The sequence below is a fragment of the Camelina sativa genome, chromosome 11 (assembly GCF_030686135.1).
Source record: "Camelina sativa cultivar CO46 ecotype springtype chromosome 11, ASM3068613v1".
In the NCBI taxonomy this organism is placed as follows: domain Eukaryota; kingdom Viridiplantae; phylum Streptophyta; class Magnoliopsida; order Brassicales; family Brassicaceae; genus Camelina; species Camelina sativa.
This window is the reverse complement of record NC_141890.1, coordinates 5,659,629-5,682,646: the sequence shown is the minus strand read 5'-3', so window position 1 is coordinate 5,682,646 and position 23,018 is coordinate 5,659,629. Positions and strand designations below refer to the sequence as shown.

At 36.9% G+C, this 23,018-nt stretch overlaps 3 protein-coding genes and 3 pseudogenes across 3 annotated transcripts; 5 read left to right on the top strand and 1 right to left on the bottom strand.

The window, feature by feature from the left end:
• Window positions 1–2: 2 nt before the first annotated feature.
• On the bottom strand, window positions 3–2,759 carry LOC104721929 (glucan endo-1,3-beta-glucosidase 12). Its single transcript, XM_010440005.3, has 5 exons — window positions 2,216–2,759; window positions 1,137–1,973; window positions 526–1,047; window positions 391–433; window positions 3–301 (listed from the first exon to the last, which is right to left on the bottom strand). Exons 1-5 carry the CDS (start codon window positions 2,271–2,273, stop codon window positions 142–144), a joined length of 1,620 nt encoding a protein of 539 aa, XP_010438307.2. The 5' UTR covers window positions 2,274–2,759; the 3' UTR covers window positions 3–141.
• Window positions 2,760–4,435: 1,676 nt separating this feature from the next.
• LOC104727687 (F-box/kelch-repeat protein At5g39560 pseudogene) lies at window positions 4,436–5,663 on the top strand (annotated as a pseudogene).
• Window positions 5,664–7,420: 1,757 nt separating this feature from the next.
• Window positions 7,421–8,950, top strand: LOC104727686 (F-box/kelch-repeat protein At5g39560-like). Its single transcript, XM_087470802.1, has 3 exons — window positions 7,421–8,273; window positions 8,347–8,348; window positions 8,450–8,950. Exons 1-3 carry the CDS (start codon window positions 7,440–7,442, stop codon window positions 8,808–8,810), a joined length of 1,197 nt encoding a protein of 398 aa, XP_087326928.1. The 5' UTR covers window positions 7,421–7,439; the 3' UTR covers window positions 8,811–8,950.
• Window positions 8,951–10,714: 1,764 nt separating this feature from the next.
• Window positions 10,715–12,196, top strand: LOC104727685 (F-box/kelch-repeat protein At4g29370-like; annotated as a pseudogene).
• Window positions 12,197–14,954: 2,758 nt separating this feature from the next.
• Window positions 14,955–15,980, top strand: LOC104727684 (F-box/kelch-repeat protein At4g29370 pseudogene; annotated as a pseudogene).
• A 631-nt stretch (window positions 15,981–16,611) lies between these two features.
• LOC104721928 (serine/threonine-protein kinase VPS15) lies at window positions 16,612–22,939 on the top strand. The gene is made up of 11 exons (XM_010440004.3): window positions 16,612–17,115; window positions 17,275–17,397; window positions 17,481–17,526; window positions 17,610–17,770; window positions 18,027–18,106; window positions 18,254–18,359; window positions 18,541–18,717; window positions 18,799–21,798; window positions 22,004–22,245; window positions 22,369–22,468; window positions 22,584–22,939. The coding sequence occupies exons 1-11, from the start codon at window positions 16,843–16,845 to the stop codon at window positions 22,758–22,760; spliced, it is 4,485 nt and encodes a 1,494-aa protein (XP_010438306.2). The 5' UTR covers window positions 16,612–16,842; the 3' UTR covers window positions 22,761–22,939.
• The last annotated feature ends 79 nt before the right edge of the window (window positions 22,940–23,018 follow it).

The following is a 23,018-nucleotide window of genomic DNA, read 5'->3' as shown; positions in this document are numbered from 1 at the left end:
GATACATCACCAAGATCGACATTTAGGTTAAGCGGTGGAAGAAATCACCAGTTCAACAACAGTTGGGCAAAATTCTAGTTTAGTCTACTCAAAACTTCAGACAAAAGAAGGCAACAAACAGTGCATTCATGTACACACTTGTCACCAACTCAAACAAACTACAAAACACGGCAACAAAACAGAGACTGCAACGGAGATCACCATCTGTCTGTATGCTTCATTCGTTGAAGAAGGCGAAGCCAAGGGCGAATCAATGGCAGTTATATTTCCTGTGATATTACCCGCCATTGTTCTGTTAAATCTGCAAAAGTAACAACAACATCAGCAAATAAGATTCGTTTGTGTGGTTGCATAGTCGCAAGATTGAGTAAACCAAGAGAGAACTCTCACCCGGTGGTAGCCGGAGCAATCATGTACAAACAGTTACCATAACCTGCAATTTTGAGAGCTCAAAATGAGACTACTGTGGCGTCACCATTTACTCTATACATAATGTTTTGAAAGTGTATGTATGCAAATACTTACTTGGGTCCTTGTCGACTTCAACGCTGGCTCCATTAAAGCTGCAATCTATGCTGCTTGCTCCACTCTGCTGGTAATAAGTATTGAAGGCATACGATGCGTGTGAGAGAACAGTGTCTGGTTCAAAGCAAGGTTGGTCTGGTTGCACAGCTGAACAATCAACATTCCCAGGACCGCAAGCCCAGTCCAATGCTGTCTGCAGTTCTGTCACTGAAGCCTGTGAAGAAGCAATACACCATTTCTTGGTTCCTCCTCCTCCTACTACTCCTCCTCCTCCTCCAATGATCACTGTCGAGTTACCATTGTCAACTGGACTGGAACTTGGACTTGGACTCGTACCCGTGGTAACATTTGTTGGAGAAACAGGCGTAGTGTTCTCCCCAGTGAAGTCTAACGCGTAAACATTAGTTCCATTTGCATAGAACATTCCCCAGTTCCTCTCAGATTCTATCCCTGGCTTCCGGTTCTCATTAAACAAGGAGAATAAGTACACATCAATCTCTTCCCCAGGCTTTGCAGGAGTACCTAACCAAAGGAAACAAATCAGTTTATAAAAATGTTTCCATCTATCTATGAAACTGAAGGTCACAACTTTGGTTTCATAAATAGGTTACCTGGATCACCAATGACATGGCGGATGAGGTTGGTATTGTAAGCAAGAGCGTTCTCAGGAGTTGCAGCAGTTTCTTTAGGCGAGCCTTTACTCGGCCACCCTGACTCAGTGACCATAACCTTAATGGTCTTAAAGTTCATAGCCGTCAAGGCGAAATAGATAGCGTCAAGCTGAGCATCAAACATGTTGGAGTAAAGCAAACCAGTAGCGGAATCAACAACCTGAGAAGATGACTCGAATAGAGCGTACTCCAACGGAATCTTTTCAGTTGAGTCTCTGTAAGCATAATACGGATACAAGTCGATCATAAAGGGAGACTCGTTCTCAACCAAGAACTCAAGCATTGGTTTCAAGAAAGCTGAGTGTTTCTTGCTGAAAGAAGCAGACGAAGGAGGGAACGAGCGTGACAAGATAGCAAGGGAAAACGAGCTCGAGATCTTGATCTTTTTGTCCAAACCAGACTTCTTAAGAGCGGTGTGAATGTTACGCATAGCAGGCAAGACTAGACCAGTGGCATTGTCTGGTGCTTCGGTTACTTCAAGACCGACTGAAATCGAAGTGATTTTGGTAGCTGGGTAATAAGGAAGGATGTTGTTGCTAAGCCAAGTGTCTACATTGGATTGAAACTGGGCAAATGCAAGTAGGTCAGCGTTAGGGACACCAATCATAAGCTCGATTCCAGTGTTTGCAAAAGCTTTGAGAACATCAATGTTGGCGTCGTAGATTCGAACAAATTTGATGTTGAGATGTTGGATTAGCTCAGATACTCTGTTTGGACTCGGGAGATTATCAGCATTTCTTCCGTAACATATCCCAATCTTACTTGCCATACCAAAATCTGCAACAAAATTTCATAAAAGACACTGAGATTTCTTACAAATCCACAAATCAAATCTGTAAATGGCAGTTCCAAACACCTAAAAGTGGTACAAAGCTAACAGATTCGAGACTTTAAGGACAAGAACTACAATGAAATAGAGATTAACAAAGTAAAGCAACAAACTTTAACATCAAGAAGACAAATCTAAGTAATTAATGCAACACAGAGGAGAGAATCAAAAGGTAAAAAATGGAAGATACCCAAAAAGGCAAGAATGGAGACACAAATCCAGAAGATTAGCTTCACCCTTTTATCCATTTCAATCTCTAAAGGCTGAAGCTTTCAACTTCACTCTCAAGTGTTTTGTTCTACTCAAATAAAACCCAGAAGTGTGTAACGTCTCACACGATTCTCTCAAAAGAAAAGAGTTAGGAAAGAGAGCACCGACTACTTTAAGTGGAGTGACGCAAAGAGAGAGATTTAGAGAGATAGAGAGAGGTCACTGGAAGGTATACGTTGTGTGCTTTCTATATCAGACAAAGAGTTCGGATTCCAGCTCAGAAATATACAATTGGGTTTATAGAAACGTCTCGATTCCGTGAATTAAGCAAAAGCATGTTTTGCTCTCTCTCTCTCTCTGGCCACTGTTGTAGTAGATTTTTACTGCTTCCGAGGGAAAAAGAAAAAACTCTTTTTGATTTTTGAGGAAACGAAAATAAAAATAAAAAGAAAATAATAGTATTTTTTTTTTTTAAATAAATGGGTTCCAGTGCAAAGAGTACTACAGACAGAACACAGTGCTCTGCTTTTTTTTCTTCTTTCTGTTTTGTCTTTATTTAACGGTCCAATCTCCACTCAATGCATTTTTTGTATTTACCAATATAATTTGCAGCAAGTCACTCGGGTGTATTTACTAGTATATTCGAATAGGCATGGGCACTTGGGTGTTCGGATCAGATTCAGGTTCAGGTAATTTGGGTTCAAATTTTTCGGGTTTATTAATATAAGATCCGAACAGGTGTTTTATATAATTTCGGGTCGGGTTCAGATTCGGTTCCTATCAGGTTTGGGTTATTTGGATATTGACTATAAGAAACCTGTAATGTATCCAAAATATATTCGGTTATGAATAGTACCTACTCGAACATATCCAAAGTACCCACAAAAACCTGAAATTTACCCACAAAACCCAAAAACCTGAAATATAACTGTACAAACAGTTGTTTAATCTAACAAATTCAATAAGAAACAGTGAACTAAATCTTAAACAAATGAAACTAAGCATATCATGAAATCTTAAACAAATGAAACTGAACATACCATGTCTTGCAAAACAATTCATATGTGATAGTGTGATATCGTGTATAATTGTTCTTGGGTATAAACAGGTATCTTCGGTTCCTCGAGTTCGGTTCCGATAATACCTGATACATGTGGTTATTTGAAAACGAAAACCTATTGGTTATTTAGACAAAATTTGTTCAGGTCGGGTTCGGGTATTTTCGGATCGGGTTCGGATCGGTTTCTCCGGTTCAGTTTATTTGCCCAGGCCTATATTCGAAGGTGATGCCAAATTTTTTTTAAGATGTAATTAGTTGATTGATACACAAAATGTTATTATGAAAGTATCCAAAATCTATTTTATCGGATGGCTAGTGGCCACCAGGTTAATCATCAGCTGCTCTGATTTAGCCATTAACTACAGCGAATCATCATCTTGTAAATATGGTGGACTTTTCTTGATTCTTTAACATTTGACTTTGAAAAAAAAGTTATTTTTTTTTCTGTTTAAGATAAGTGACAAAAATGAAAACCAAAGTCTTTTTTCAAGTCATCATTATTAATTAACTTTGGTACAACAAAGTAGAAACATGTAAGCAACTAACTTAGTTAACGATGAACATGACGAATATGAGCAAGTATATTCATTAGAAAAATCACCATTAATATGTCTTTATAGATGGATGATGCGCACTAAACAATTTTATGTACAATATTTTTGTTCTCTGTTCTTAACATGGGATAAGTTATCCTAGGTTATATGTAATTCATTAAATTCTTCTCCAATCCACATGTATATCATTCCATTGTTCGGATATATTAATTTTGAAATCTTATATTACTAAAAAAATTACTCATTTTAAACAAATTTTTATTTATTTCTTTATTGGCATTGACCTTTTATTTATAAAATTTGGATTTTTAACCAATGTAATTATATTCAACAAAATAAACAAAAACCACTGCCAAGTGCCAACAAATAGAAATTGGTCCACTACGTACGTACGTACAATGGTTTTTGGGGTATATTTTAGGATTTTTTTTCCTTTTATTTAAGGTTATTTTTAATAATTGATAAAAAAAAAATAGTTTTTGCAATTAAAAAAAGCTTAAGCTCGTTGCTTAATTTTTCCAAACCGTAATTATATAACTTCTTCCCCACCGCTTCCTTCCACTCCAGTTTTCTGCGGATCGATCATGATCCGCAAAGAGGTTCAAGAGATGAAGAAGAATAAGAATAAGAGCCCTCATGATCAGCCACTGACGATTTCTTCACTTCCAGAAGAAATCTTAGAGAACATCCTCGCACGTATCTCTAAATGGAATTACCCTAATCTCTCTCTTGTCTCCAAGAGATTCCTCTCTCTTCTCTCTTCTCCCCAACTCTACACGACTCGATCTAACATCGGAACCACAGAACCATGCCTCTATTTCTGCTTAGAATTGCCTGACCAATCTCCTGAATGTTATACTCTTTGGATGAAACCTGCCAAAACCCTAACGGACGATGATGATGATGATGATGATATTTCTGACGAATTTTCATTGGTTCCGGTACCGTACCCGGCGACGCCATCTTCAGCTGTTCGTATCCTTGATTGTAGGAGTAACACGTGGCGTGATGGCCCCAATATGATGGTGGCTCGGGAGGGTGCGAATGCGGTTTTTGGTGATGGGAATATATATGTAATGGGAGGTTGTGGGAAGGACGAGTCCATGGCTTGGATGGAAGTGTTAGACATAAAGACTCAGACTTGGAGTTCTTTGCCGAGCCATGGAGCCGACGAGTTACGTAGTAGCAGCGAGCAAGGAGTGTTAATAATCAGTATGCTGGAAGGAAAGATTTACGCAGTGGATGATAAGAAGGACTATGCTTATGATCTGAAAAAACGTACATGGGGAGTTGTAGAAACGCACTCGAGCAGCATGTGGATATATGCTTTGTGTGTGATAGAGAATGTAATGTACTGTTATACCGACTCCAATATTTGCATGTAGTATGAGTCAAAGAGTAGAAAGTGGAGAGAGGTTAATTAAGGGTTCGAATTTGGAATTATTACTTGGGCAGGATACATGTTGCTTAGCACAAGGGTATGTGCTTGATTTAGTTAATTATGGTGGGAAACTTTTAGTTGCGTGGATGACGGTTCACATAGACAACGCAAAACAGATAAAGAGAATCAGGTTCGCAAGGATTGCGTTAGAGAAGCACCATGGAGGTGAGGTTTGGGGTAAGATGGAGTGGGCTAATACTCTTCTTACGGTTCCAGCGTCGTTTGAATTCTTGAGTAGTTGTGTAGTGGTCTCGATTTGATGAGTCGAAAAAGATTGTGTTTATTTGAATAACTTATACAAAATCTCTCTCTGGTTGATTACATTTGTTTTTGTGTCAATTAATATATAATACAAAAAAATTGTTCAGTTCGCCACAGGCCACACCTTTGGAGACATTTCTTAAAATCAACTCGAGGGAATACAACACTCAAATGAGCTAATTTTCACAAATATTACATACATACAGCGGCCAAAGATTGAACACTTCTTCTTTGGGTGAAAAACTTTCTTTACAGCATTGTGTAGAAGCTATCTCATCCATTAGCTCATAAACTTAGCTTAACAATATCTGAAAGCAGCAAAATAACAAGGTCCATAATCTCACCAGCCAATACCTTCAAACTTTTGGACAGGGAGATTCATAATATAATCTTAGCAAGAGATCATAGAAAGCGTTTCCGCAATCTGTTGCTGCTTTGGTTACCTTGACTTCACTCTTTGTGATTTCCCAATTCTGCTTCCTTGTTTTAATTTCTTTTTGCCAAGGTCTCAGATCCCTAGTTGTTTACTTTTTGTAAAACCAATCTTTTCATTTTCTAATGATATTAACAGTTATAGCAAAAAAAAGAACTTAGCTTAACAATACCGACCATTCGTAAAAAAAAAACGAAAATAACTATACCATATGTCTAAGCTCTCGTTCTCATATTATGTGCAATATATTGGGCACATATCAAACTTATTTCTCAATGGGAGAAGTTATTGCTACATCTCATTTTCAATACCAATTTTTACAAGTTATCGATTATTTTCTTAACCCAATTTATTATTAAAATACAAAATTGAGTGATATATATTGTAGCTAGGTTTGAACTTTCATTATAAATGAAAAAATTAATTATTTACGAGATTAATAATATTTTTTTTTGTTTGCTAATGCAATTATGGTATAATATATAGTTAATCTACCGTAACTTTCAAAATACCAAATATCAGTAGAACCTCCATAAATTAATACTCGCTATAAATTAATAAATTCTTCTGGTCCCGAGTTGGGCCGGTGTAAAAAATAACACATTTCGATAAAATAATAAAATAATAATTTTTTTGGAAATCCTATGTAAAAATATGGTCTAATCAATATCATAAATTAATAATCATATAAACTGATATATATATATCTAAGAAAATCTATTGAAAATATGATTATATTGTTGTTTGCCTATTCTTGAATTTGCATTCTTGTTGGAGCTCATCCCTAATTTTTTCATTGTTGTATTTTCAAATCGCATCCATAAATTGTGAAGAGTCATAGATGCGATAATTGATTCTTTAGTAATTGGTTTTAAAAGTACCTCAATATCTTCTGCGACTTCATCATTACCATGAAGAATAGTAGTAACAATTTTTTCTAAACTCTAAACTTTTAACATTTTTCATTTTTACCTAGATAATCTATTAATCAATTAACATTCATCCTATTACGATAACCAAGATTATAAATTAAGGATTTTTTAAAAAAAATGGGAATAATAACAAAAGTATCTTATTTTGTAATAGAAAATTTTCAATATGAAAATAAGAAAATCTCTTTATAAATTAATATTTTATTAATTTATCGAGAAATTAAAACCTCTATAAATTAATAAAATTTCAAGGTCCCGACCTTATTAATTTATAGAGATTTTAGTGTATTTTGGTTTATTTTTACTAATTTCCTTATATATATGTCTTACTTGGTTTCCGTCCATTACATTGATTTTGAGTTTTATTTTAGAGTATCGTATTATATGTTCAATGCTTAATGGGATCATTTTAATAGTTGATTAATAAAAATTTGATTTTGCAATTATAAGAAAAGTGAAAGCTCGTTTGTTAAACCTAATTTATAACCTTTTCCTCCACTTTCTTCTCCAAATTCCGCCGACCATGAGCACCGAAGAAGTTGAACCACCACATGAAGAGGAGGAGACCGAACCTCAGGCACTGACGTTTTTGTCTCTTCCAGAAGAAATCATAGAGAACATCCTCGCCCGTATCTCTAAATGGAATTACCCTAATCTCTCTCTTGTCTCCAAAAGATTCCTCTCACTTCTATCTTCTCCCCAAATCTACACGACTCGATCTAACATCGGAACCACAGAACCATGCCTCTATTTCTGCTTAAAATTCTCTAAGAACCGATCTCCTGAATGGTACACTCTTTGGATGAAACCTGTCGAAACCCTAACGGACGATGATGATGATGATGATGATGATGATGATGATATCCCTGAAGAATATTCATTGATTCCAGTACCTTGTTATCCCCATCCTCATTGTGCACCGTACGGTTCCACCGTAGCTGTTGGTTCGGAGATCTACTTAATCGGTGCACCCTACAAATCACCACCTACTTCAGCTGTTCGTATCCTTGATTGTAGGACTAACACGTGTCGTGATGGCCCCAATATGATGGTGGCTCGGGAGTGTCCGAATGTGGTTTTTGTGGACGGGAAGCTATATGTATTGGGAGGTTGTGAGAAAGACGAGTCCATGGCGCATTGGATGGAAGTACTTGACATAAACACTCAGACTTGGAGTTCCTTGTCGAGCTATGGAGCCGACGAGTTACGTAGCAGCGATTCGTGGTTTACAATCAACGAGCTCGAAGGAAAGATTTACGCAATGGCTAAGACGAAGGACTATGCGTATGATCCAAAAGAAGGTAAATGGGAAATTGTAGAAACGCACCCGAGCATCATATGGATAGATGACTGGTGTGTCATAGACAATCAATGGCGGACCCAGAAAATATTTTTACCTGGGTCATAGAGAGGATTGAACCCTAGTTTAGGTGTGTCAAAGTCTATTATTTAACATATTTCTATACAAAAAATCTCAATTTCAATATGAATGGGGGTCAATTGAACCCCCTTTCCCCTTAATAGGTACGCCAGTGTAGACAATGTAATGTATTGTTTTACAAACTCCGGTTATTGCATGTGGTACGACTCGAAGAGTAGAAATTGGGAAGAGGTCAAGGGGTCTGATTTGGAATTATTGCGTAAGCACAGTACATTTAGCTTAGCTAGCGGGGGTTTGATTACATTGCTTAATCATGGTGGGAAACTTTTAGTTGTCTGGGTGCCCAGCTTTGAGGAATACAACAGAAAGCGGAAAAGTAGAATTTGGTGCGCAAAAATCGCGTTAGAGATGCGCCATGGAGGTGAGATTTGGGGTAAGATAGAGTGGGCCAATTCTGTGCTTACGGTCTCCAAGTCGTATTGCTTCTTGAGTTGTGTAGCTATATTAATTTGATGATACACAAAGGATGGTACATTTGAACAGCCTTTGTGAAATGTAAGTAGAGTTGCTGTTTTATTTTGCTTTGAAAAGGCTATTCTTTGTTCTTTAACGCAGGACTATATTTTTTAATTTTTAAATATTTAAAATACATATATTATATTTGTTTTATTATTTTGCTGTTGTTTTATTAATTTTTAAATTATATACCTATAACTATTTATTAAAATTTACGGGACGATTTTAATGTTCATATATGATTTTAAATAAAACAGTTAAGTTTTTTTTGTTTTTTAATATAGATGTTACTATGCTATCTAAGTTTTGACCTGCAGTACACCGCTTGATTGTGTTTTTTTATAAAGAATAATATAGAGATATGTGAGAAGTAATAGTTATTTTATGTGTTTAATGTATATAAAAATTAATTGTTTCTATTCTCGATTTTAAGCTAATATTTTGTATATTTATTCAATAAATGTATAAAATATTAAATGAGAACTATTAATTAAGCCGAGATAATTTAGAAAAACTACCAGATTTTTTCTCTAAAAATCTATTAAAATAGGTTTGAAGATTTTATGGGATTAAAAATTTAATGTGTAGATGTTTATGGAAAAATCGAAATGTATAGATGTTGTCCAGCTATTTATGGCAATAAACGTATCAAATTAGGTATATTTAAATAGTTCCATTAATTGAGTTTCTATGAAATTAATGTTATTTTAGGAAAATTGTTAAGGGTTAATGTTGTAAATAAAACATATTAAATAAGCAAAACTTGAAGGGTATAAACCAAAATGTACTTCAAAAATAATAATATAGATGGTCTTTTATGAGAAGGATTTGAGGATCTATAGAACGTTTATATTACGTGAATCATTTATACAACAATATCAAAGTTGGATATTTGTGTGATTTTACATGAAAACGCGCGGATAAACTTATTATAATTATAAGAGATACGATAAACCAATTGAACCAACTCTTTAGACTAAAAATCTGTTAAAATAGAGAGGAAACGGAGCCAGAATTTGAAAGCAGTTCATGGAAAAAGTAGAGGCAACAATTTCTCAGTTTTTGATAGTGTTTGAGAAATTGATTTGATGATTTAGGTCCGAGCAATATAATTTGAAATGAAAAAATCGACCAAAAACCAACATTTTATAAATATAACTTCTTTTATATGTTCTAGCTATGGTGATTGGTGAAAAGCTTTTAGTTATGTGGAATCCCAGTCTCAATGTTATGTTGTCGAGATTTCATTAGAAAGAAGATGCAATGGAAGTGAGGTTTGGAGTAAGGTTGAGTGGGTTGATGCTATGACTACAGTTCCTCACAACTCATATATATTCGAGCATTGTGTAAGTGTTTCGGTTTGATGACTCTTAGTCTCTTGGAGATGTATAGTCTTGCTTTATTTTGCTTTGAAGATGTTGTTTTTTTCTTTCTTTTTTCTTTAATACTACTTTTCATTTTACTATGGTAATTTAAATCACTTAAGCTTAGAGATCTCTTGAGTTGACCATTCAGATCCTCCTATAAGGCTCTTCCAAGTGTAATGATTTTGTCAACCAGATTCAGATCCACCCGCCGAGATCTTTGTGAATGTATATGTACGTAATCACAACAGAGGATGGAGATCAATCACGGAAAAGAAAGGCAAACTTTTCCTCTGATCAATCTTACGGAGGTTGTTTCTTTTGATTTAATTCAATTTCTATAATTTGTTTTTTTACAACAATCTCTTTTTTTCAAACAGACCAAAAGTTTTTAATTCAGTTTCCACCTTTTAATAAATATTTTGACCAAAAGTTTTTTTTTTCTTTAAATAGAAAATCCTTATTTGCTAATTACATATATTCATGAATATTATCTACTACTCATTAAGTAAAATATATTTTCTTCCATTGGAAACGTGTTAATACGTTGGTGTTCTTTTGACAGCATTAACAAGATTGGCTTGCTGAATCTGTTCATCTAAATCATTTCTTCTACATATCTTCTTAATCCATTCTCATGATTTTTTCTCTCCACCGTAGAAGGATGATCCCCGAAGAAGAAGCTGAGCCGCCGCATAAAAAGACGAAGAAGCTTCCACCACCGCTACATCTTGCACCATGTCTGTCGATGCCGTTGTCTTCACTTCCAGACGAACTCATCGTTAACTGCTTGGCACATATCTCTATATCTCAGTACCCTTCACTCTCCCTCGTCTCCAAAACATTTCGTTCTCTCATCTCTTCTGAAGATCTCTACGCTGTGCGATCTCAACTCGGAACCACCGAGATCTGGGGCCTCTATATCTATCTACGGTTTTTCACCGTACCATCCGAGGAGCCAACCCCACGCTGGTTCCGTCTCAGAGCCATCAAACCTAATCGAAACGAAATTTTCTATGGTGGGAGAACTGTGAATCGCTTCGTTCCTTCTTATATTTATCTTCCGCATTCAAACTCAACCCTAACCCTATCCATCGGTTGGAAGATCTATGGTGAATACATGGCCGAGAACTCTGGTCCGTCTTCAGCTATATGGGTATTCGACTCTCGGAGCCGCACGTGGGGACATGTCCCTAACATGAAGATGAAGAGGAAACACGCGTCCTCATGTGTCCTTGATGATAAGATTTATGTAATGGGAGGATGTGACCCTTCTTGTGGGGACATAAACTGGTTCGAGATGTATGACATAAAGACTAGACTTGGAGGACCTTACCGGAGAATCCTGACATTAAGGTGAGACAGGGAGATAATGTAGTTCGAAAGATCGATGTGGTGGAAGGAAAGATTTACGTAAAGACTGAGGCTGGGGTTGAGGATTGGATTTATGATGTGAAGGAAGGTAAGTGGAGTGTTGCTGAGGAGCAGTTGAGCCTACTATGGTCGAAATCTTGGTGTGTGATTGACAATGTGATGTATTGTTACTCTTGCGCTAGATACAAGTGGTATGATTTTGAGGCTAGAGAGTGGAGAGATGTGAAAGGTTTGGAATCATTGAAAAAGCACCGTACTGCTAGTACTGATTTCCGTAATTGTTTGGTTGAATTAGTTAATTGTGGTGGGAAGCTCGTTATTCTTTGGGATAGGTTTCAGCGGCCTGGTCGTAGTCACAACAAGAATATTTGGTGTGCGATGGTTGCGCTAGAAAAAGGCTTTGGAGGTGCGGTTTGGGGGAAGATTGAGTGGGTTAATGTTGTGCTTACGGTCCCCAAGTCATATAACTTCTTGCGTTGTATAGCCCTTTCGGTTTGATGACTCTTAATGATCACTTTTGTAGAGTCATCATTTTCCTTTTAAAAATTTGTACTATGTTTTCTGTCGGTGAATCTAACATCTTAAATGGCTGTTCCAATTTGTATTTTATATTGGTTTGAGAATAATAGATAGAGTGTGCCCATCTCTAAGCATTTTGTTTGTTTGTTTCCGGCTACAATAGTCTCTATGCTGTTTAAATAATGTAGGTGTATAAGTATCTGAGTAGCATTTTGTTTTCACTTTGATCAAGTGAAGAGATTTTCAGAAACTTGGCCTAAAATGTTCTCATCTGCCCTGGTCAGATTTAAAACTAGATTGACATGCAAGATTGTGTTTTTAAGTATGATGCTTGCTTTGACATTTTCATTGTTCTAATCTGTTTTAAATCCTCTGTTTACTGTCTTTGAAATAGTACTAGTTATGAGCTACTTAAGCTAACTCATGCAGTATCACATAATTCAGAATTGGAGATAAATATGTTACTCAAAAACACAATTTAGTTAGCCTGCTGTGTAATTTTGCTCATCATTTTTACAGTTGATCTCTTCCATATCTCAATAAACATATGTTGATTTATTTCTAAATACAGTTCAATCCCGTAGACGTCATAGAAGAAAAAAAGTCATCTCAAAAACAAGATAGTCTCTTATTCTGTCAAGTTCTAAACAGTTATTTCTTTTGGCTAGAAACATTTGCTAAATTGTATGTATGATTAGAATTTTTTTGATACTTGTGTTGTTTACTTGTTTCTATATGTATTAGAGAATGGTTGTTACTAGCTGATCTTTCATATTTTGTTTTTGAACTATTAAAATATATAAAAATAATTAATGAAAATATTTGTCAAAAGCTTATTGAAAATTTAATTTCATCAATAAAGTATTGGTTGACAACATTGAGCTGATCTTTCATATTTTGTTTTTGAACTATTAAAATATATAAAATTAATTAATGAAAATATTTATCAAAATATTATTGAAAAATTAATTTCATAAATTAGCATTAGTTAGTTTAGTAAGTAAACCCTTTATTTGGGTCGATCCAGTTTTTTTTCCAAATTAATAATAGATGCAAATTTCTGAGTTTGAAATAATTGAGTTTTTAGCTTAATCTAGTTAAGTTTTTAGACTTTGAGTTACTTTCTGATACAAAACTCAATTAGTTTGAAAAGTTTTAATTATGTCTTAAATTAGGGAAAAAAAACTTACTACAATGAGAGCCGCAATCTCATGACAAATGTCGTAGTCATGATTTGCTCGGACTTATAGCAGCAACGCAGCTAGATCATTCAGGTCCATGATGTTGTTGAACCGGATTTGTTAGCCAAGTTCATGTATGGTATGCCAAGTTTATGAGAATGACTATAGTGTGTGCATCATTTAATATAGTGTATGTACGGACATTTTTTTTTTATCTCTAAAAAATTATCCTTTTTTTTGGTGTCCACGCCTTGCTCCTCCCATTTCACCAATTCCTCCCAGATTAGCCTCTTCAACAACACCAAGATCGATATGAGCAAAATCTTCAGCATCTAGTTGCAGTCCATGATTATGACAACCTTCTTCATCGAAAATATCATCAATATCATCAGGAAGAGGCAGATTCATGAACCAATTAAAAATATCTTCTTGTAGAGCTATTTAGTTAGCCTGCTGTGTAATTTTGATAATGTGATTTAATTTTGTTCATTATTTGTTCAGTTGATCTCTTACATATCTTAAAAACATATGTTGATTTAATTATTTCTAAATAGAATTCAACTCCGTAGACGTCAAAGATATAAAAAGTCATCTCATAAACAAGATAATCTCTTATTCTGTCAAGTTCTAAACCGTTACTTCTTTTGGATAGGAACATTTGCTAAATTGTATGTATGATTAGAAATTTTTTGATACTAATGATTTGTGTTGTTTGGATATGTACATTAGAGAATGGTTGTTACTAGCTGTTACCGCCTAGCTCAGAAAATATTGTCGACCAATCCCGAACTTTCTAGTATGCTTCTGATTACAAGTTCTTCTAAGCTTAAGCTCTATTTTTATAGTTGTTTTTTTTATATATAAATCATAGACCATGAAAAAAAAAAACCAATTTATGATGATGATTTATAATTTATTTTTTGGAGAAGCTTTGGTTTTGCTAACAATATTCCTTGTGCTACTAAGACAAGGCAAAAAATGTCTTTTACTTGCTAATCTAGCGACGTTTGCTGTTCATTCTAAGCCAGGTAGGCGGTTCGAATCTTAGTGGTCACAAATAGATTTTTTTTCCTAAACATACGAGGGGCAAATTTGTAATTTTATTGAAGGGTCATCTTTCTCCCATAAAACCCTAACCGCCGTTCTTTGCACTTTTTCCAGATTTTATTTCCGATCATTACCAAGTCTAGCGACGCTTCTTAACTACTTCCCCACGCATCCCACTCGGAATCTTACGGTTCCACATCGATTTCAAACCGATTCCGGCGATTCTGGACGATTCCACTCTTGTTTCTGATTCCGGAGCGGGAATCGATACATCTCCGACGATTCCATGCAACGTAGATAGACCACCACCTTCATCTAGCGCTTCTTAGGCGCCTAAATGGGTGAGACGGTGGAGCTTCAAATCTATGTGGGACTGTCGACGTTATTTATTTGTGTTATTAGTCAATGAACTGGAAAGAAAAGAGAGAGAAACGAGGGAGAAGGAAGACAGAGAAAAGAAAAAACAATTAAACCCTTTTTGGTCATTTACCCAATACACTCAACTCTCTGTTACACACTTCATAATTAAATAGTAAAGTGACTACTAATCTAATTAAGTTCTAAAAACGTATCATTTTGCCAAATAACTCTTTTATATAACCGTAATCATCATCATTTGGATCCACGGCTACGACCTACAATATCTGCCAACGATGATGATCTCCGGAGCCGGAGGCGAAGTTAAACCATCGCATAAAAAGAAGACTCCTCCGCAATGTGATGAGTCGTCATCGTTTTCGTCACTTCCATACGAACTCATTGTAGAGTTCTTCGCACGTATCTCTAAATCGCATTACCCTTCACTCTCACTCGTCTCCAAAACCTTTCATTCTCTCCTCTCTTCACCGGAACTCTACGCCGGCCGATCTAAAACCAACGATATCTGTCTCTACATTTGCTTACGCTTAACTAAACGTCCATGTCCTCGCTGGTTTAGTATTTGGATTAAACCTAACCGGACGCCAACCAAGTCAAGTGGAAATTTCATGGTTCCGATTTCATCTAGTTCTGATTCTCTTCCGGCATCAAAGTCCACCGTAGCGATGGGTTCGGACATCTATGCAATCGGTGGAACTGTCGCGCCCTCTTCTACGGTTAGAATATTTGATTGCTGGAGGCACACGTGGCGTGACGCACCTAACATGACGGTTGCTCGGAGTAACGCGATGGCATATGTACTCGGTGACAAAATATACGTAATGGGAGGATGTCACGGATCAGACAAGTCCACAGATTGGTCAGAGGTATTCGACACAAAGACACAAACTTGGCGACTAATACCGAATCATGACGCTGAGGCAAAAGAAGGTACGTGGAATATTATGGATATGAGGAGAATTGTTTGGTGTCAATGGTGGTGGGTGATAGACAATGTAATGTACTGTCGATCTGGCTCGGGGTATTTCATGTGGTATGACTCAGTTGGTGAAAAATGGAGATATGTTCAAGGTTTGGAAAAACTGATGAAGTACAATTATAGTAGATCACACCGTCGGATAGAAATAGTTAACTGTGGTGGGAAAATCGCATTTATGTGGGAAATGGGTGTGCTATCGAGACGCTGTCCTAACAAGAAAATTGTGTGCGGGATGGTTGCGTTTGAAAGACTTCAAAATGAGATTTGTGGGAAGATTAAGTGGTTGCATGGTGTTTATAGGCTCCCCAACTCATCAATACAATAAAACTAGAATGTGTTGCTCTCCTTTTCTTTTCTGACACATCAACCTCAATTTTGGTGTTTACACATCAATTAAAACAGTTAACCAATCAAAATATAAGGATTAATACACTCCCAACTCATATATATAAGGTTTTGTGTTGTCTAGCTGTTTCAGTTTGATTGGTCATACAACTAAATAACATGTGATTCTCTTGATCATACTATTTTATTTGTATATTTGATCAAACTTTTGAAAGTAGAAAATTAGATTTAATTTGATTTTTTTTTTCTCTTTCTCCATTCAAGAGGGATTGGATATTCCAATATTTATTAAAACTTTGGAAAATTAAATCTCATGCTAGTCAAATTGGTTATAGATGTAGTTTGTAATTGTATTATGTTGACAAAAAGAAAGATATAGTTTTTAATTTAGTAAAGTTCCCATTTTTTTCTTTGACATAAATAAAAATCTGAAAATGAGATTTTATTTTAGTAATTAATTTAAGATTTTTGTTTAGAAATCACTAAATAAAATTTGCTTTCACTTGGTAATAATTGAAAAATTTCCCATTTTAAAAATAAATACAAAAAGTGCAAATCTAACAAATTTCCAAGTTTAATATATTTATACATGTACGGAATATTATGTAAATGTTAGAAACTAATAAACTAATTAAGAAAAAACAAATTGGAAACGTGTCGAATTGGGGAAAAAAACTCATCCAAACCAAAACTTTAAAACTCAAAGAGCAAAGTCCTCTCTCCTTCCTCCGTCACCGGAGACGATTCTGTTTATCGCCGGCGTAATCAGATTCCATGTTCGAATTCAGCTGAGTGTTTTTAACCTCAATCGAAGGAGAAACAATTTTAATTTAGGTCTTCGGATGGGAAACAAAATCGCACGGACGACACAAGTCTCGGCGACGGAGTACTACCTCCACGACTTGCCGTCTTCGTACAATCTGGTTTTGAAAGAGGTTCTATGTAGAGGAAGATTCTTAAAGTCGATCCAATGTAAGCACGACGAAGGATTGGTTGTTGTTAAGGTTTACTTCAAGCGTGGTGACTCGATCGATCTCAGGGACTATGAGAGACATCTTGTTAAGATCAAGGATGTGTTTTTGTCTCTAGAGCATCCTCATGTTTGGCCTTTTCAGGTTTTGATTCGATTTCTCTGTATTGGGTTTGTGTTTTTAATCTTGCTGCGACGAGAAAGGAATGATTTTTTTGTTTAAGACTCTGGTTCTGTTCATATCTTGAATTGAGTTAGTTGGTGGTTTTGATTGTTTGATTTTGGTTTAATAATGTGTTTGCAGTTTTGGCAAGAGACTGATAAAGCAGCTTATCTAGTGAGGCAATACTTTTACAGTAATCTGCATGATCGGTTGAGTACGCGGCCTTTTCTCAACCTTGTGGAGAAGAAATGGTTGGCGTTTCAGGTTGTTTTCTTGATCTTGCTACCATTCTATTTGAGGCGTAAGGTATTTTGAGTTTTCTGAATTTTGGTTTGTTCTTTCTGCAGTTGCTTCTTGCGGTGAAGCAATGTCATGAGAAGGATATATGTCATGGTAAGGTTTGATAGTTTGAGAGCATATGATCCTCATGGTGGTTCATTGGATTTTTGATGTGTGTGAATATGAAAATTTTTTAGGTGATATCAAGTGCGAGAACGTATTGCTCACTTCCTGGAACTGGCTTTACCTTGCTGATTTTGCATCCTTTAAACCTACATACATTCCTTATGATGATCCATCAGACTTCTCCTTTTTCTTTGACACAAGGGGACAAAGACTTTGTTATCTTGCTCCAGAGGTATTTTTAGAACACTTATCAGAATTTATTCAGTTAATTTGATCGATGTAGATTTGTTAATTTGTTCTATTGCACCCTCTGCTAAGGATATTATCACTTTGTTTGGGGTGCGCCACAGTTAGTTTCTTTCCGTATCACTACTAAGAATTGGTGGCAAGGAACCATCAAGAAAAAAGCTCCCTTTCTTGTTGGTCATGTTTCTGTTTTTTTTTCCCTTGTTTTTTCCATGTTTGAACAGATTGTTGCTTAATTACAGAGATTCTACGAGCATGGAGGTGAGACACAAGTAGCACAAGATGCTCCATTAAAACCGTCCATGGATATATTTGCTGTGGGGTGAGCTCATATGCCGTCTGTTTTTATATCACTCTATCTGTTCAATGCTTCTAATGGTTTTCAAAATGGCAAAAACAATATCTTACCTTAACTCCTTAAGTTTTAAAGTTGGTAGCATATTGTAATAGATTCATATTAATGCTTCAGGTGTGTGATAGCAGAACTTTTTATGGAGGGACAGCCACTATTTGAACTGGCTCAGCTTCTCGCTTATCGTAGAGGGCAACATGATCCTAGCCAACATCTTGAAAAGGTATTTCTTCGCATCTTTCTATTTCATTGTCTCCTCATAGGTATCAATCTCATCCCATCTGAATGGTACAGGGGACTTGTGTCTTCTGTGGTTTGACTTCTGAATTTGATTTTTGTTGGCTGATTGTTTTAAACTCTTTCTCACTCATCTTCGTTGGTCTTTCTATTTTTATTGGATTCAGATTCCTGATCTGGGAATTCGCAAGATGATTCTTCATATGATTCAGTTAGAACCTGAAGCACGCCTATCTGCTGAAGACTACCTGAAAAATTATGTGGGAGTTGTTTTCCCAAACTACTTCTCACCATTTCTGCACACTTTATATTGTTGTTGGAATCCACTTCCTTCAGATATGAGGGTAACTATCGAAATTTTCTGTATACTCGTTCTACATTCCGTATCGACTTGATTTATATATTTTTTGCTTCATTACGTCTAGGTAGCGACTTGCCAGGGGATATTTCAAGAAATACTTAAAAAGATGATGGAAAATAAGCCAGGTGATGAGGATGACGTTGATCCTCCTGTACCTTCAAATTCAGTGAACGCAAGCAAGGTGCAGGAAACTTTTGCAAATCACAAATTGAACGCATCGAAGGTCTTGAGCAGTAATACTGTTAACTCAAAGGATGAGATTCTTCACTCTATTTCTGATGCAGTCAAGAAAAATCGCCATCCTTTCTTGAAAAAGATAACAATGGACGATTTGGGTACACTAATGTCTCTTTATGATAGCCGTTCTGACACTTATGGCACTCCTTTTCTACCTGTAGAGGGTAACATGAAATGTGAGGGAATGGTTCTTATTGCATCTATGCTCTGTTCTTGCATCCGCAATATCAAGTTGCCTCATTTGAGGAGGGAAGCTATACTTCTATTGAGGTCTTGCTCTTTGTATATTGATGATGATGATCGCTTACAGCGTGTACTTCCATACGTCGTTGCCTTGCTTTCTGATCCAACAGCAATTGTGCGGTGTGCTGCCATGGAAACTTTGTGTGACATTCTGCCGCTTGTCCGAGATTTTCCTCCTAGTGATGCGAAGATTTTCCCAGAGTATATATTTCCTATGCTCTCCATGCTACCTGAAGATACAGAAGAGAGTGTGAGGATATGCTATGCCAGCAATATTGCAAAACTTGCTCTTACTGCTTATGGATTCCTGATGCATTCTTTCCAGTTGAGTGATGTAGGGGTTCTTAATGAATTGAATTCCCAGCAGATCCCCGCTTCACCTCCTAGTGAGACCCCTAGTCACTTGCAAAAGGCAAATGGAAATGCACAGCTTGCACAGCTTAGAAAAACTATAGCTGAAGTTGTTCAAGAGCTTGTTATGGGTCCAAAACAAACTCCAAATGTTAGAAGAGCACTCCTTCAGGACATGGGGGAACTTTGCTTTTTCTTTGGTCAGAGGCAGAGTAATGACTTTCTACTACCGATCCTCCCTGCTTTTCTAAATGACAGAGATGAACAGCTAAGATCTGTATTCTTTGAGAAAATTGTTTATGTATGCTTTTTTGTCGGTCAGAGAAGTGTGGAGGAGTATCTATTGCCCTATATCGATCAAGCTTTGAGTGATCAGACAGAGGCTGTTATTGTCAATGCATTGGAGTGCTTATCCACATTATGCAAGAGTAATTTCTTGCGGAAGAGAGCTCTCCTCCAAATGATAGAGTGTGTTTATCCTTTGCTACGCTATCCATCTCAATGGGTAAGGAGGGCAGTTGTCACTTTCATTGCCGCAAGTAGTGAATGTATAGGTGCAATCGACTCTTTTGCTTTTATTGCCCCAGTAATACGCCCCTTTCTCAGTAGACTGCCTGCGTCAATTGCTTCTGAGGAAGGTCTACTTTCATGTTTAAGGCCCCAAGTCACAAGGGAAGTGGTTTACAGTATCTTAGAAAAAGCTAGAAAACCAGAAATCGTGGCGAGACAGCGAAAGATATGGTACAGTTCTTCACCTCAATCCAAAGATTGGGAAACTGTTGATTTGTTTGACAAAGATACTGGGGAGTTAAATTCAATAGAATGTGGGGCTGAACAGAAGCAAAATGTGGAAGGACAAAAACAGATTAGAAGTGCATCGAAGCAACCAGAAGTTCAAGGAAAGTATGCAGAAAAGGATGTGAAATTGAGAATCCCGAGAAACCCTAGACCCAATGTTTCCAACAATGTTGAGTCACGTGATCCCTTGTGTCAAGAGAAGTTACAGTTCTCTGGGTTTATGGCACCATATGTATCTGGTTTGAATAGCTATATTGAACCAGAGAACATACCTCTCTATTCGTTTAGCATGGACAAAAGAGCAGCTACAAATCCTCCTGTGGCTTCTGAGTCTTCATTGCAGATGAACTCTCTGGGAATGGGTTCATTATCAGTGCCATGGATGGATTCCATGAGTAAGTCCTTTAACTTGGCTAGTTCGGTTCCAGTGCCTAAGCTGATTTCTGGGTCATTCCATGTCGGGAACAATCCTAAACAATTTTACAGAGTGGTACATGAGCCAGATTGCAGAGAAAATGATCAAATCTCCTCAGCTATCAGTAAATTTCAAGATCTCGGTGTGTCAAGCTCCTCAAAAAGCGCTTCTGTGACTTCAGAAGATGCTTCTTCTCCAGCGGATCTTGTCGGAGAACCATCTTTGTCAAGGACATCGGTTCCGGATTCAGGGTGGAAGCCTCGTGGAGTATTAGTTGCTCATCTACAGGAGCATCGCTCTGCGGTCAACGACATTGCCACTTCAAGCGATCATAGCTTTTTTGTTAGTGCATCAGATGATTCCACAGTGAAGGTGTGGGACTCTAGAAAACTGGAGAAGGACATCTCTTTTAGGTCAAGGCTAACATATCATCTCGAGGGAAGCAGAGGGATGTGCACAACAATGCTTCGGAATTCAACACAAATTGTCGTTGGAGCCTCTGATGGTGTGATACATATGTTTTCAATTGACCATATCTCCAGAGGCTTGGGGAACGTAGTGGAAAAGTATTCAGGAATTGTTGATATTAAAAAGAAGGATGTTAAAGAAGGCGCTCTAGTTTCTCTCTTGAATTATACCGCTGATAGCCTTTCTGGTCCGATGGTAATGTATAGTACTCAAAACTGCGGAATCCACCTTTGGGATACAAGATCAGATTTAGATGCATGGACACTGAAAGCAAACCCTGAAGAAGGATACGTGTCTTCTTTGGTTACAAGCCCTTGTGGGAATTGGTTTGTCTCTGGTTCTTCAAGGGGAGTGCTTACTCTTTGGGATTTGAGATTTCGTGTTCCCGTAAATTCATGGCAATACCCTCTTGTATGCCCCATAGAGAAGATGTGCCTCTGTTTTCTTCCTCCAAGCGTCTCAGTGTCCACCACTATGAGACCTTTCATTTATATTGCTGCCGGTTGCAATGAAGTTTCACTCTGGAATGCAGAGGCAGGTAGCTGTCACCAGGTAATGTTGTTCTACCGTTATATTGGACCTTGACTTTGGCCTACAGTTTTCTGTTGGGTCCGCAAGTAGATAGTTTAATAGTGATTGGAGGCGCAGTTTTGAATTAGACCATGAAAGAAACTCTGTTTTGATAGAGTAGACCATATCTTTGAGCTGAAAACCGATTTGGACTTGTTATTAAGCTGATTCTGTTGGATTTTTGTAGGTATTGAGAGTAGCCAACTATGAAAACGAGACGGATGTTTCCGAGTTTCAATGGAAGTTACCAAGCAATAAGGTAAATTCAAAGCCGAATCTTCGCCAGAACATGAGTTCCAAGTACAGAATCGAAGAGTTGAACGAGCCTCCTCCTCGTCTTCCTGGTATCCGCACTTTGCTTCCTTTACCTGGCGGCGACTTGTTAACTGGTGGTACTGACTTGAAGATTCGGTGTTGGGATTACTCCAGGTTTTAAATCTAAAAACTTTACTAACTTGTGTTCTTACAATCAAACGTTTTGTCACACATCTTGTGAATAGAAAACAAAAACTGACGCAATTCTTGTTTTCTGTGTGTTTTGGACCAACACAGCCCTGAGAGAAGTTATAGTATATGCGGTCCGAATTTGAAAGGAGTCGGAAATGTTGATTTCTACGAACTTAAAACCAACTCCGGCGTGCAATTTGTTCAGGTCTGTTGATCAGATATATATATTTTGATCTTCGCATAACGATATCTTGCAGTTGTATAGATTAAGCATTTGACGATATTTTATGATGAGCTTATGTTTGTTTTTCTGCTTGCAGGAGACAAAGAGGCGGCCTCTGGCAACCAAGCTGACGGCAAAGGCGGTACTTGCGGCTGCTGCGACAGACACAGCGGGTTGTCACCGTGACTCAGTTCAGTCTCTAGCATCTGTAAAACTGAACCAGAGACTGTTGATATCAAGCAGCAGAGATGGAGCCATTAAGGTCTGGAAGTAAAAGAAAAAACCATGATGGTGGTCTTTTGTGTACAGAGTGTTATAGTGTTTCATCTTTTTTAACCTTTTCATTGTAACATCAAATGCTAAAAGAAATTTTTTAGCCTTGTATCCTTATTTCATTCCATAAAATTTTATTTGTACAGATTGATCGTTAAAAAGCGAAAATTACTTGAAACATAAGCACTCTGCAGTACATTCTAAGTCGAAAGTATCAGTTGAGGAATATGTACTTAGCTCGGGAGTAAACAGTGACTAC

Bases quoted from the DNA above. Each gene is read 5' to 3' on its own strand.
- LOC104721928 (XM_010440004.3), top strand. From the start codon at position 16,843: ATGGGAAACAAAATCGCACGGACGACACAAGTCTCGGCGACGGAGTAC. The intron at 17,771-18,026 runs GTATTTTTAGAA...GCTTAATTACAG, and splicing joins TTTGTTATCTTGCTCCAGAG to AGATTCTACGAGCATGGAGG. The intron at 21,799-22,003 runs GTAATGTTGTTC...GGATTTTTGTAG, and splicing joins AGGCAGGTAGCTGTCACCAG to GTATTGAGAGTAGCCAACTA.
- LOC104727686 (XM_087470802.1), top strand. From the start codon at position 7,440: ATGAGCACCGAAGAAGTTGAACCACCACATGAAGAGGAGGAGACCGAA.
- LOC104721929 (XM_010440005.3), bottom strand. From the start codon at position 2,273: ATGGATAAAAGGGTGAAGCTAATCTTCTGGATTTGTGTCTCCATTCTT. The intron at 1,048-1,136 runs GTAACCTATTTA...TCCTTTGGTTAG, and splicing joins CCATGTCATTGGTGATCCAG to GTACTCCTGCAAAGCCTGGG. The intron at 434-525 runs GTAAGTATTTGC...TCAAAATTGCAG, and splicing joins TGAAGTCGACAAGGACCCAA to GTTATGGTAACTGTTTGTAC.